A 15,192-nucleotide genomic window follows, 5' to 3' on the forward strand; every position below is an offset into this window, starting at 1 on the left:
GTCTCACGGCACTGTTGGCCCAAGCTCTGAGGGTCCGGCGGCTCTAAGCGCTGGAGGTTATTCCTAGCAGGCGAGGCTCTAGGTGTCCATCGCCTATGCCTCATAAGGCTTCCACTTTCATCCTCACACACAGGATGTCTGACTCATGTTACAGCCCCATTCAGCAAGAGAGAGCCCAGAGGCACAGAGGCAGGAGCGGATTCAAAAAGAGCCATGGAGAGATGGTCTGCAGATACAGTGTACAGTATTTTACAAGGACAAAACAATCTAAGATCCTAGATCATAAACTGTAACACTTTATTTGGTGAGACTTTATAAACATAGAGGCTTCATAACATAAGCATTGAGGAACATTTACAGAGCTGGTCGCTATGGTATCCTAGGTGATGGCTATGGTCGCTAATTGGTTTGCTAGGTGGTTGCTATGGTTTTTATTATTCTTATGTTTCTGCCAGAACAGTTTTTGAGATACCAACACCATCCCCATTCCACATTTTTGGTATGACCGTGCAATTTAGGCTTGTGTTAGGCTTTTAGATCAGACGCCTGGTTTCCACATAGCAACAGTACTGGCATTATGTCAGTACTCTCAAGATGACAAGCACATGCACACTGACATAAGGTGTTCTAAAGTAGGCCTCTGTGTAATCCCATAATTATAACTTTTAGTTATAGTCTTCCACCTTAATTTAAGTCCTTGTATCTCAGTATAATGTAAATTTCTTCATTAAACAACATCTATCATCTGGTGACCATTAATAGATATTACTAAATAATCAACTATTATCTTACACATTATGAATGATTTAGTGCTTATGCATATCTGAGGTCCCTACGCAGGTTATTTTACCCCCGATCCGAATCTCTTTGATCTGCTCCTAATTAATACTGCAGTAAAATCACTTTTTAGTAACAGTTTCTATATCTTCTTAAAATGACTTTTATAGTGTGTTTAATATCTTACAATCCAGTCTGACTTCCCGACCATTTTACTCCCGGTTCATTTAAAACACTGCAGTCAAATCACTCTGGATCGATATCTGTTGTTGTTTGTTGTAAGTAGATGCATTACGACTGGGTTTTCTATAGTGTGTTGTATTAGCATTAGCGTTAGCCTTCACACAGTTCTGAATCTGCTCTTCAGTTCTGGTTCAAAAACAAAGAACCAAAGGCGTGTGAACCACCGCTGGTAAAACAGAGTGATCTTATGATAGTTTTATAAAGTTTCAGATATTATTGTCTGTTTTCATGTTCCACACTGCAGACTCTAAACTCTTGAATTTGAGAATGCTCCTCAGTGCTGATAGCTGGGAATGATGTCCGTTAATGCCGCTTTAAAGACGCCAGATGACCCTCTGAACACTGTGGTTAAAACAAAGACTCTAAAACTGGACTGGAATTAAAATAGCCAATTCCCGATCACTACAATATGCCTGGATTGGGTTAGAACATCACTGGTTTTTACAAGAGAATATGGGATGAGGCATGCTGTAAAGGCCAAGATCCTGACATAAGGGTTGACATGTATGAAAACTTGTGGCATGTATGTAGAAGTATTCGCAAGACACCATAGCAAATTTTATGAAGCCCCCCTATTGCCCAGGTTTTACTAAGCACATTATTATATAAAACCAATTATCTAAGCAATAAGAGAGTTTTTGCTTCTAACCCCAACTTATTACATCAGAAAAGAAACAAAATAACAAGAATTTCTAATTTGGAAGAAAATAGTTGATATCCTACAATGAAGAACAAAGCTTGGTTCCAGATTTCTGCTGAACATATCCAGCCAGCGCATGGATATGTTTGACTGCATCAACAGCTCATCTAATTTGACATCATTAAGCACTGATTTACCAAACCAGTTGTTGGATGATAACTATAAATAATACTAGACTCCCATGAGGAGAGCTTTGGAGATGTTTTAATGAGCACAGTGATGTAAAACCACTACTTTTAGTATGAATTTTTTCTAACATTACTGTTTTATTGAGCAAACAAACACTTACTGCCCAGAAAATGAGTTGTTTTTTTTCATTAAATTTTTTGCACAGAACTGTATATCATAATAAAGAACACATAGTAACACAATTCAAGTCATCTTGTAACATAAGCTGTTCATAAATGCTCAACTATTGCTTTGTAAATATGCTATTCATTGCCGATGCTTACGAAAGCCCTTTTCATGTACTATTCAATTCAATGAAATGTGAAAAAAGTATCCATATGTTTTGGAGCGTGTCAGAGCATGCCGAAATGAATTCATAATGACTGGAGAGAGAAATTACTGATCCTAGCTCAGCACTTGCATTAAGTTATATAGATAATACTTGTCTTGATGGCAGAACAAAGGAGGAAATTGAAGGGGAGGGGGAGAAGAGGAGGACATGGCACTAGTGTATGCTAATCTATTCATTATTTGGTCTGATGCTTCAGCAAGATAAAAAAAAAAAGCACTGAAGCACTGAATGTTTGGAAAAAAAAGTGTTTCAAATTTAAGGGTAGAGCACTCTCAAACTGTCACATGTAATTATTATTGCCGTGTGAAGGTCTCCGGTTATGTTTTATTTAGCATCTGCCGCCTTAAATGTTTAATTGTTTTGGCATGTGGTTGAAGAGACAGGCGGGAGAAAATTGTCAATAACGGCATCCGCGAGACGAGGGAAGAGCGAAGGGTTCGAAGATAAAATTCCGTAAACAGACGATGACTGTATTAAGTGCCGAAGGATTATGACAAGAGGTATAAAATGCGATTGCCAGGATTTTCCTATCTGCCGCAACACTGCAGACTGTCCTCGTTTGACATCCAAAACAGAATCCTGAGGCAAAATTCATCTGCTTGGCAGCCGATACAGTAGAACTAACTCACTGCATACCTGCCACATAACGGTCCATCAACTTAGACCTGCTCTGAACTCCCGGCTCTCTCCCACATTAGGGGCACCGCCAGAGCTGCAATCATTTACAGCGATGTGTAATTGCTACAGCAAGCTGGAACTGCTCAAAGGGCTACGAACCAAACACAGCCTCTGGTTCTGAGATGTGTAAACTACAGTTTTGGTAGGCATGCTGCATACTGGTCACTTGTACTTGAGAGGAAACTCTCGGTGAGAACCAACTAGAAATCTAGGATGCTTTTCAACGATGCAATCAAACCTAAAGGCTTTATGATCTGCGAAGTAAATGCATAGATGGGCAATGTTCTACACCTGGTCCCCAATTTGTTCCCTTGGTTTATAACTGCTCTTGAGTGAACAGAATTACAAGCACCATTCAAAATCCTTACCCAGATGCAGTCTGTAATTAATGTCTGAAGGAATGGAAATGGCAGTCTTCTTAACATGTCATTACTAATGGTACAGAATTCAGAAAAGGTGAGGAGAGCTTGAGACGAAAATGGAGGAGGGGGGAAGAGAAGAAAAAAAAAAAGACATATTTTGCATAGCCTGGGGTGTCAGCCTTCTGCGGCATGGACAGTGAGGCAGGTTCTTTTGGGTGAAATGAGTGTTTTTTCTCTAAGGTGATGCTACCCAGTGTAAACGTCCACAGAAAGATGACAGGCGGGTTTCTTCATCCTGCGTCACACGTCCGTCATTTCGTCCTCCATGTCGTCCCCCTCGGTCTCTCCCTCTACTTCATCCTCGTCCTCAGAGGTCACATCGGCATCATCCATTTGGGACATGCACTTCTGGCACGAGCACACAAACAGGTAGTTCTCCCTAAGGGGAAGACACAACAAGGAGAAATTCAGGTAGTGTCACAAGGCGATAAGAAGTTAAATATTAGGCCCCACTGATTTGAAAACTGTTATCGATACTGATTTTAAGGATCTAAAGAAACTCAGATAATGGATAATATCAGATGCTATTTTGAATTGGGTATGCTTAATTGCCCCCAAGGCGCGAGTGAATGTGTTTGTGGTTCCCTGCGAGGGACTGCCATTCTGTTCAGGGGGTATTCCTGCTTTATGCTAAACGCTTATTTTTATCATCTTCGCACAATGAGTTTACCAGAGGAACACATAGCAGGTAACAATGTGATACACTTCTATTCACTACTGATGATTGAAGATGCAGAGATACAGTGAGGAAAATAAGTATTTGAACACCCTGTGACTTTGCAAGTTCTCCCACTTAGAAATCATGAAGGGGTCTGAAATTTTAATCTTAGGCGCATGTCCACTGTGAGAGACATAATCTTAAAAAAAAAAAATCCGGAAATCACAATGTATGATTTTTAAAAATAATTTATTTGTGTGTTACTGTCGCAAATAAGTATTTAAACACCTGCCAATCAGCAAAAATTCTGGCCCTCAAAGACCTGTTAGTCCGCCTCTAAAAAGTCCACCTCCACTCCACTTATTATTCTAAATTAGAAGCACCTGTTTAAGGTCGTTAGCTGCATACAGACACCTATCCACCCCACACAATCAGTAAGACTTCAACTACTAACATGGCTAAGACCAAAGAGCTGTCCAAAGACACCAGAGACAAAATTGTAGACCTCCACAAGGCTGGAAAGGACTACGGGGCAATTGCCAAGCAGCTTGGTGAAAAAAGATCAACTGTTGGAACAATTATTAGAAAATGAAAGAAGCTAAACATGACTGTCAATCTTCCTCGGACTGGGGCTCCATGCAAGAGCTCACCTCATGGCGTATCAATGATCCTAAGAAAGGTGAGGAATCAGCCCTGAACTACACACGAGGAGCTGGTCAATGACCTGAAGAGAGCTGGCACCACTGTTTCCAAGGTTACTGTGGGTAATACACTAAGACGTCATAGTTTAAAGTCATGCATGGCACGGAAGGCTCCCCTGCTTAAATCAGCACATGTCCAGGCCCGTCTTAAGTTTGCCCATGACCATTTGGATGATCCAGAGGAGTCATGGGAGAAAGTTCTGTGGGCAGATGAGACCAAAATAGAACTTTTTGGCCTTAATTCCACTCACAGTGTTTGGAGGACGAAGAATGATGAGTACCATCCCAAAAACACCATCCCTACTGTGAAGCATGGGGGTGGAAGCATAATGCTTTGGGGGTGTTTTTCTGCACATGGGACAGGACAACTGCACTGTATTAAGGAGAGGATGACCGGGCCCATGTATTGCAAGATTTTGGGGAACAACCTCCTTCCCTCAGTTAGTGCACTGAAGATGGGTCGTGGCTGGGTCTTTCAACATGACAATGACCCAAAGTACACAGCCAGGATAACCATGGAGTGGCTCTAGCCAGTCTCCAGACCTAAACCCTATAGAAAATCTTTGGAGGGAGCTCAAACTCCGTGTTTCTCAGGGACAGCCCAGAAACCTGGCTGATCTGGAGAAGATCTGTGTGGAGGAATGGGCCAAAATCCCTGCTGCAGTGTGTGCAAACCTGGTGAAAAACTACAGGAAACGTTTGACCTCTGTAATTGCAAACAAAGGCTACTGTACCAAATATTAACATTGATTTTCACAGGGGTTCAAATACTTATTTGCAGCAGTAACACGCAAAGAAATTATTCAAAAATCATACATTGTGATTTTTTTTAGATTATGTCTCTCACAGTGGACATGCACATAAGATGAAAATTTCAGCCCCCTCCATGATTTCTAAGTGGGAGAACTTGCAAAGTCGCAGGGTGTTCAAATACTTATTTTCCTCACTGTATGTCCTAGTTTTGAACCTGTCGGAAAAGACAATGTCAAGACTTCTTTATTTATTTGTCTTGATTTCCTCTGTATCATCCATCCATCCATCCATCCATCCATCTTCTTATCTGCTTCGTCCTGGTCCTCATGACCCTCATGGTGGGTCTGAATCCAACATAGTATCATTGAGCAAAAGGCAGGAATACCTTCTGGACAGGATCAGAGTCCATCACAGGTTAATTGTTAATCACAGGTTAATCTGCTCAGCTGAATTCGGAATCGTTACTATGACAAAGTAACTCAACTTTAGAGTCATCTGTCCAGAGCACATTGTTCCAGAAGTCTGTTTCTGGTCTTTGTCTTGGTGATCTCTGGCTTTAGTCTTGCCTAAAGGGTTTTCTCCCTGCATATCTCCCATTAAAATCAAACGTGTATGGTCTCTTTCTGATGACAGATGCTGTACTTTCACATCAACTGTGGTAAGAACTACCTGTAAGTCCTGTCATTTTAGGCTTGTTTCATTCTGCACTTGGAGTGAACTTGCTAGGTCAGCCTGACCTGGCCATGTTGGCAGTGGTTTTAAATGTTCTCCACTTATAAACTACAGTGGACAGCTGATTTCAAATTGTTATGATTTTTCAATTGTATAGATCTTTTTCATTCCCTTTCCAGACTCATCTACATCTACAACTTTCTTTCTGAAGGCCTCAGAGAGCTCTTTGAATCTCTGGTGATGGTGATACCACTCATTCAATAATCAAGAGCAAACGAAATGTCTGAGGATTGTTTTAGTTAAACAGTGTTTTTCCTCACTCATATAACGATTAGGAATCAAGCGTGTGTTCTGACCAGAGGAAATTTCACTGTCTTAAATATTTTAAACCATTTAGTGCAGGAGAGAAGCTTCCCAGGATTCAGTTTTGCAAATTTCTCTTGAACAGTTCTTCTGTTCCATCAGTTTTTCTCTTGTTGAAGGTTTTATTTTAGCCATCAAGGTCACCAGTTTAGCCTGTTCTTCTGTAATGAAGGTGCAAAATTAATGACTGCCAACATATAACAGGCAAACATTACAACAGATGTACCGTAGACTTTAAAAAACACGTACACATTATCTAGTATGCCAGCATTTGTTCCCCCCAGTGCTTACTGATAACAGATCTCCATGTTTTCTCAAGGTCTCCTGAACTTCTCCTACACACACAAAAGATGGGTAGGTAATAGGTTATCGAGATGATGCTTCCTTCTGCTCCAGCTCCACAGGCAGAGATTTCAGCTGCAGCTTTTTCAAGGTGAAGTGAGGCTTTTTGCAAGGATAAAGCGTATATACCTCAGATCAACTGGAATTTCCAAATAAATCTGCTGTGTTTTCTGTACGCTGCATTCTAAACCATAGATAGACAAGTAAGTGATCAATAGAGAGCAGGGGCCCATGAACTAACCCTTCTAACCCCCCCCCCCCCCCCCCGGTGATCCCACTGGCATGAGGCTACTCAAAAGTAATTGATCGCCTCTGGAGGCTGCCACAACATGGGCTTTTTACTGCCGTGCTCTCAGCCGAGGGGTTGCGTTCATTTACCTCAGGATCTTGTGCCGGCTATGACGACTCCTGTCTCGCTGGCAACAGTCCAAGTAGCTGATGCAGATTTCCTACAGAAAGCCAAGAATAAAGAATTTAATGAGAGGAAGGTTACAGTCGACTACCAATTAGCTCTGGAACCAAATCCATGTTTCACCCAGGTGATAACTAGCCGAGCAGAGATGTTATTCTTGTAAGGGCTATGGCCTCCAGCATAGATTTAAAGCTCAACTGTAGCCCAAGAACATTCGCTTGATTTGCCTGGTTCTGATCATGTCTGAACAACAGCAAAGAATAATTTTGATCATGTTTTTGAATCTAACTAAAAGTTAAGGAAGGGAATGTACTGTAAAAAAACATCCCTCCACACATCTGACTAAAATACACTACCTATTAGCTGCAAAAATGATGGTCTAATACATATACATATCTAAGATATAAAAAATAAATGTGATACTTTCCTCAAGGGGATCATTATTTTACTCAGTAATTCAAGACAAGTACATTTAAAACAAGAAGAAAGGGTAGCTGTCCACTCGCAGACAACATTCACTTCCCCCAAGCTTACATTTCTTTAAACTCAACCTCATTTCTTCAGTCGCATTCATGGGCTTAGCACAACTAAAGTATTCAAGGTTATATTTGCCCTCAGACTATTCTCTACAAGTCTGTTTTGTACCAAAGTGTTCTTTAATGCAAAAGAGGCTATTAAGCACCGGAATAGAGCTTCTCGAATTTTACTTGCCTTGGAAAAACAGAACAACAGTCTGAATAACAGTCTTCTAGATCATTTATGAAGGCACCAGAGCGGGCAGATGTAAGCCTTTTCACTCTCTCTGACAAGCTGCCAAAACTGATCCGGTCCTCAGCCTGCACTGTAATTCTAACTGACAATACGAGTCTCAAAACTTTTGAGTACATGGATAGTCCCCTGCAGGCTGCATCCCTGTGTAAAGCCACATGTAACGCTTCTGACCTCTCCAGGGCTGATGTCACTCAGGGCGCTGAGGTGAAGCAGGAAGTTGTTGTCAGGGAAGGATGCCTCTGCGTTGGGCACGCAGCTGTGGTTGCCTTGACAACAAAGCAGACAACGGCAGGTGGCCTTTTAAGACCTGTCTTCAAGTCTAAAATAATGTTGTACTAAAGTGCAGAATAAGTGTGGATGAGTGGAGGACATGAGATGGAATGAGCATAGATCACTTTTCTTACATGAACTTTGCAGAAGATAGAGACCAGAGCCTTCACAGTTGAGGAAATCACCAGTTTCTGTTAGACAAAAGGAACACATACAATAACATATACACACACACACACACACATGCTGTTGTATGGAAAAGTTGTATGTAAACCCTGCATACAACTGTGGGTGTGTTAAAATTAGTAACAAATCTGTTAGAGGAAGTAAATTTAAGGTTTTCTTAAGATATCTGTCTGGACATTTTACAGCAAGCTTCTAAATTTAACATATTGGAAAACATATAACATCATATAACTTTTGTACGTTATATATACACTACAAATACAAATGATATATTCCATATATGTGTGGACATCTATAGACATGTATAATATATCATTTAAATCTGACAGTTGTTACTGGGACAAATGCTCCAACTTTGACTTGTATTTATAAAAAATAAATTGCATGCTTATTATATAGGAAATAGATACAGACAGATTATAACATATATATGGGTATATATCCATATATGTCTATGGGGGTATTTGGAATCTATTTGCAAAAAACTACTGCATACTAGCTCAACATCTCAAATAATAATAAAAATATATATTTTTTATTTATTTTTATCTATGGTGTTAGATAAACATATACACTTATTTTGAAGAGAAGTGTATTTAAACAGTTTGCTTTAGTGTTGCGTATATCAATCTTTTCATCTCTACAGCATTGTGTGGTATGTATGTGTTAGTCGCTGTATTGGGGAAAACCTTGACCTTTATCAATGTCCTTGTATAATTGGTCAATAAAGGCATCCAGCTGCTCCCTCTGCTGGCGGGGAAGCTCCAGTGCATCACATGCATGAACCCACTGACTGAGGGAACTGGAAAAACAACCAGAACTTAGTCACAGAACCAAATATCGCCAAAAGCAGGGCTGGTCACTCTTTGTTTGACAAATAACTTAACTTACAGCAATGATGAAAGAAATAATGTCCAAGCGGTTCTTACCTGGTTCCAATACCCTGCCCATTGGTCCCGACAAGAGCGAAAAGAGAGCGAAAACCCTCTGGGGTAAACCACTACACACAAAGCAGAGGAATTTTACTCACAGTGTTGGTTGCCTACAGTTCACTATTCATATGCCATTCATTTCATGCCTCTGACATTCATTTCAAAGACAGTAATGGGAAAATTTGACCACTATAAAAACTCTCCGAAATTGCTCTATGATAAGATATGTACTGACTTGGCTGAGGTGATCATTGTAGAGCGCAGTGGTAAAAAGGTTACGCAGCAATGCCAGCTGTCCCTGGGGGCGAATGAAAAATGAAAAGTGGTTAAAAAAAGCAGAGAAATGAAGGAAGGGTAATGGTGCCAGTGTGGATAGGACTTGTCATTTCCCACCTGGAACTTCTCTCCTAGCAGCTTATGCGCTATCTCTTCCTGCTCATTGGCTGCACGGCTGCAAAAGTGGGAAAACAGCCTCTGCCAGCGCCCCTTATCTTGAGCCTGAAAAAAAATTATAAATCAATCATGTATACAAGTTGATCATTACCAAACGCCATGTCATATACAAAAGTTCACCCTGCTCACCCAATGTTTCTTCTGGAATCAAAAGTATTAATAGGGAGTTTGTCCTCTCTTTGCTGCAGTAACAGCCTCTGTGTGACTGTGTGGATTTGTGTCAGCAATGGGTGCAGCTTAAAGTAGCTGAAAGCATTCAACAAACATTTGGACACATGGTGTATATAGACTTTCTGCAAATATTAACTGTAGATGGTATATACACTTTATGTCCAAATGTTTGTGGACAACCCTTTTAATGAATGGATTCAGCTACTATAAGTTGCACCTGATACAGATGTGCAAACACCCACACACAGCTTGTCCAGTCCCTGTAGAGAAGTACTGCCAATAGAATAGGACTCTCTGGAGCAGATAAACATAAATATAGTGGCTCCATTCCTAATGCAAGGCATGGGCTATAGTGGTATAAAGCCCCCCAGCATTAAGCTGTGGAGCAGTGAAAGAACTGTGCTCTCTGGAATGATGGATGGTGCTCTTGTCCTGTCCTAACTAACACTTTTGTCGCTAAATGCTAATATTTCCTGATCAGCTGAGACAGTTACCCCCCCAAAAAAGCAGGATGAACTTATTTTTAATACCCTTGTTTTAAGAAGAAACAGTGAATGAGCAGGTGTCCCAATACTTTTGTTCATGCAGTGTATATAATGTTGTTAACAATTAAAAGTAAAATTCTCACAACAATGTTCCAAAATATAGTAGAAAGGACATGTAAGGCTATTATCACTTAGTAAACATCCTGTACCTGCTTGACAGTGGCCACCATCCTTGCCATTAGCATGATACTGGAGGTTTCCGGGGGGTAGTGTGCACTCCTAAACACCACAGAGTAAGACAATAAATCCTGATTAATAAGCATTTCGTGCAAAAATAGAAGAGCTATGCAAAAAGACATATTCTAGTCCACATGCTACAGTATGTGCTGAAACAATCTACACACAAAGGAAAACAAGGTAATGTAAGCAACAATCCATGCTTTCCTTAAGAGCTCACCTCCATGCATCCTTCAGCTTGTTGATCGGATGATCAGGGTCATCACAAGATGGGCCTAGACACAGGACTTGGTGATATTGTTCCCAGGCAGCCTGCCTACACTCACTGCTACAGTACATCACCTATAGGAAGCAACACACATCAACGAAGGAGCAAGGATCCTGCATTACGTCCAGACGACCAAGGAGGACAGCAAAGAGATGGCAGCTAATCTGGCTTTTTTCCCATGCTGTGCCTGTGCACTGCAGCAGACACCTGCAGATATTTGCCTTTGAGAAAACAGTGGGGTATAAGCCCTGAAGCTAGAAACTAAGAACCTTCTCTAGTGTATTTAATATGACGGTTATACACCATCAGTGCACACAGCTTTCATGTAAAGGAGAAGGAACACAGTACCTGGCAGTGTGGACAAGCCTGATGTAGCTCCGAGCGAACCTTACACAGCTCAGGATGAGGCAGGCTGAGGCCAGGGAGACTGCTGAGTCTCCGCGCATTTTCCTCTGCTGTTTCTAGAGCACGCAGGCAGTAGTCACATGCTGGAGAAAGGAGAGGGACAGTACACCCAGGTTAACAAAATACAGTTATGTGATAACACAGAATTGTACTACAGTCTGGTGGGGGGGGGGGGGGGGGTTGGGTTTTATAGTTAAGATTTAACCACACATTTGATCTTCATTTTAACTACATTGCAAGGTGGGGGTAATATAACTAAACACATAAAACTAATGGGGAATACTATTGTTTGAGGACAATGGCCAAATGACAAATGTCCAAATGTGGGGTCCTATTTTGTATCCCCCCCCCCCCCCCCATATGACCATAGTAGGCACCAATAACATTTTGATATATGTTTTACTTAATTCTATATTTAAGCAACAAGAAATCATGAAATGATAAACAATATAATTTAATAATCTACTATTTCTTCCATTAACCAGTTTTAAAACACATTTTATAAAATTATCTGCAACCAAACATTGATTTTAAACAATTAATATGTCTGAATATATTTTATCATTTGTTTATTGGCTACTTAGCCTTTTTGAAATTATAGGTCTTTTAAATGTACTCAACTCTATTTGACTGTTGACACTAAACATTCCCTACTTAACATGCCATATAGTCCCTGACTTTGAGTTGATCTCTCATATAGGAATTGGTGGATGTACATTTTGCCTCTACTTATTACTTTGTCTGCTTAATATTTTAAATTCCTTTTATATTTTTATCCTTTTGTATTTTTATTGTGTTATAATAAAAATACAAATTATATTTATCTACTTCTCGTGGTACATGCTGCAACATAGTGTTTAAAATATATATATGTTTGTAATTCCACTGTTATAATTATAATTGTTGTTGTTTTTACTACAACAGTGTATGTGCTCATGCAGATGTAGAGATTCAGAATCATAAAACTTACCTTTATATTTGTATAAGGCATTCCACAAAAATTGAGCACAGACAAGGGGATGCTCAATAAAGATGGTATCACCTTTCTTGAAAGGCTTCTTGGCAAACAATCCTTTTCCCTAACAGAAAAATACAGGATCTCAGTAAGTAAGGCATGCATGGCTATATTTCATGTGGCTTCAGATAGGACAGTTTGCGTGCACTGCATGGGTTACAAAGTCTGCATGATGCATACTAAACACCACCAGGCAATTGTGATATCTTGCAAAAATTATACATTTTACAACATTTAAAAGGCCCTTGATGTGATTTAGACTGCACTGATATGACCACAATATTCATGTAATATAATATGAAAGTTCTGACAAATGAAACACAGAATGAAATTACATCTTAAACCAAAACCTGATCATGCATAAAAGGGACTCAAAAACAGCACATCAAGGCAAGACATTTTATGTATTTATTTGAAAATGATATTCAACATCTCTGTGTGAAAGTGATGATCCCCTTCCATTCAATAACTGTTTACATCAACCTTAGCAAAAAATGCTTTCTGTATTAAATATTAAGAAGTATCCCACAATGCAGTGGAGGAATTTCGGCCCACTCCTGCTTGCAGAACTACTTCAGCTCAATGACATTTACATTTACATTACATTTACATTTATGGCATTTAGCAGACGCTCTTATCCAGAGCGACTTACAAGGTTACTCGTATTACAGAGGTGGGCCAATGTAGTGTTAGGAGTCTTGCCCAAGGACTCTTATTGGTGTAGCGCAGCACAGTCACCCAGACCGGGAATCGAACCCTGGTTTCCCACATGGTGTTGTTGTAACGCAATGGTAGGTGGTGGTGTTATCTGTTGCGCCACACCAACCACATTAGGCATCTGTAGGCATTTGTGAATTAACTGTATGTTTCAGGTACTACCACAGCATTTGAGTCTGGGGCAAGACTTGGACAAAAACATTAAAATGCACTGTTTTTTTTAGCTATTGTAAAGTACAGTTGTTTGTGTATTTGGGGGTTGTCTCATTGCATTAACCAGCTGTGGTTTAGCTTGACCTCATGGACAGATGACTTGACATTCTATTGAACTTTCTGAGATACGGAGCAAAACTCATAGTTCCCTCAATGGTAGCAAAGCATCCCTCAACCATCATACTACTACCACCACCATGCTTCAAAGTTTAAAACGTTTTGCTAGACATAATAGAGGCCATGTTAGCCCAAACACTCGACTTTGGATTGATCCATCCATTGCACATTGTTTTAAAAATGAGTCAAGTTCTCTGTGAACTTGAGGGAAGCATTTATATTCTGCTTGGTAAGCAACAGCTTCCATCACATTATTATACAATTGCCATGTGCCATTGTCCTACCATACTATATTCCTATAGTAATACAATCCTACTATGAAATAAGACTATTATAACGCGAAAATATGCACAAAATCAGCAACTCACAAATCAAGTAAGCCAGATTATTAGGAATATTATATATATATATATATATATATATATATATATATATATATATATATATATATATATATCTAACATTAACTAATAATGTTAGATTGTGGAGAAAATATTATAGATTATTACTTATTTACAGAATAACAAAAATCGTATAGACAATTTCTTAAATATGTATGTATATTTATTTTCTTACAGGATGACTACAGATGTAGTTTGAAAGGCTAATGCAGAGCAGGGCAGCGCTGCCAGGAGCAGCTGCCAATCCAGTTCAACAGCCATGGGCGAGCTCAGTTTACACCCAGAGATCACCGAGCCAATCACCAAGCCATACTGTTATTGATACCTACCTTGACATTATCAATAAATCTGACTTCCACGCAGTTACCAGTTTTACCGGGATCCACACACCGAGAAAACATGTCATCCAAGGGGGCGGCCATGTTGAAAATTACGTCAACTCTGATCCACGAGGCTCGACCAATGAGAATCTCACGTTGAATGTTGACGTCATCGAAACGTATGGACAGGCGTTGTTTAATTAATTGCGGTTATTTGGGTTATTCTGGTTTTATAGAGCTCTCTTGAAATAAGGCTTGGTCCCGTATAGGTTTTACGTTTATAATAAGTCCGAGAAGCTCATTTAAAACTATTGCATATACCTATAATATTTAATTATAATATTTCCATTCCACAATTGTTCGTTTTGTTGATCAAATTCAGACAAAAAAATATATTTTGAATGGCATTATTTTATACAAAGATGTGTTCAATTATTTTTCAGATGATTTTGGACACCATGCACGTATAACATTTAAAGAAGTGATTATTGGTTTCAATTGTAGTGTCTCTTCTGTAAATATTATTTTAAATCTGAACTTTGAAATACTGTTTACACAAGATAAGATAAACATACGCCACGCCAAGGCTTTCATAGTTAAAATTAATTAATTAGCGATTAAAAAAACATGCCCAGTTTAAATAAATATATAAAAATTAAATGTGTTGTTTGTTTGGTTGAATTCGTTAATTACTAATTAGTTCATGTTTAATTCGTATAATATAATATAATAATATTAAATGTATATATATTCACTAAATTAAAATTGTTGCAGTAATAATTATTCTATATGCGGGGGCTGTTGTTTGGTTAACCAATAAGAAATTAAGAAGGCGGGAGTTGCTGGCGGTTTGACCAATAAAGAATGAGTAGGTGGGGCACGTTGGCTTTTTGACCAATGATACATCAGGAAGGCGGGGGCTTGTTGGCTGAATGACCAATAGGGAGTCTAAACGCTCGCTTGAATTTTTCTCCAGCCGCCTTCGACAAC

General features: G+C 39.5%; 1 protein-coding gene across 1 annotated transcript; it reads right to left on the minus strand.

Annotated features, from left to right (window-relative positions):
* Positions 1–1,906: 1,906 nt before the first annotated feature.
* smyd5 (SMYD family member 5) lies at positions 1,907–14,304 on the minus strand. Its single transcript, XM_072673583.1, has 13 exons — positions 14,212–14,304; positions 12,390–12,498; positions 11,363–11,502; positions 10,967–11,088; positions 10,719–10,788; positions 9,794–9,898; positions 9,636–9,698; positions 9,398–9,468; positions 9,164–9,270; positions 8,417–8,473; positions 8,184–8,278; positions 7,208–7,278; positions 1,907–3,719 (listed from the first exon to the last, which is right to left on the minus strand). Exons 1-13 carry the CDS (start codon positions 14,302–14,304, stop codon positions 3,581–3,583), a joined length of 1,242 nt encoding a protein of 413 aa, XP_072529684.1. The 3' UTR covers positions 1,907–3,580.
* Positions 14,305–15,192: the final 888 nt, after the last annotated feature.

Source organism: Salminus brasiliensis, chromosome 2 (genome assembly GCF_030463535.1).
Source record: "Salminus brasiliensis chromosome 2, fSalBra1.hap2, whole genome shotgun sequence".
In the NCBI taxonomy this organism is placed as follows: domain Eukaryota; kingdom Metazoa; phylum Chordata; class Actinopteri; order Characiformes; family Bryconidae; genus Salminus; species Salminus brasiliensis.

What these genes read in the sequence shown, in the direction of transcription:
- smyd5 (XM_072673583.1), bottom strand. Translation starts at nt 14,304, where the DNA reads ATGGCCGCCCCCTTGGATGACATGTTTTCTCGGTGTGTGGATCCCGGT. An exon ending in ACAATGATCACCTCAGCCAA is followed by an intron (nt 9,469 to 9,635) that starts GTCAGTACATAT and finishes CTTTGTGTGTAG; the next exon opens with TGGTTTACCCCAGAGGGTTT. An exon ending in ATACAAGGACATTGATAAAG is followed by an intron (nt 8,474 to 9,163) that starts GTCAAGGTTTTC and finishes TTTGTCTAACAG; the next exon opens with AAACTGGTGATTTCCTCAAC.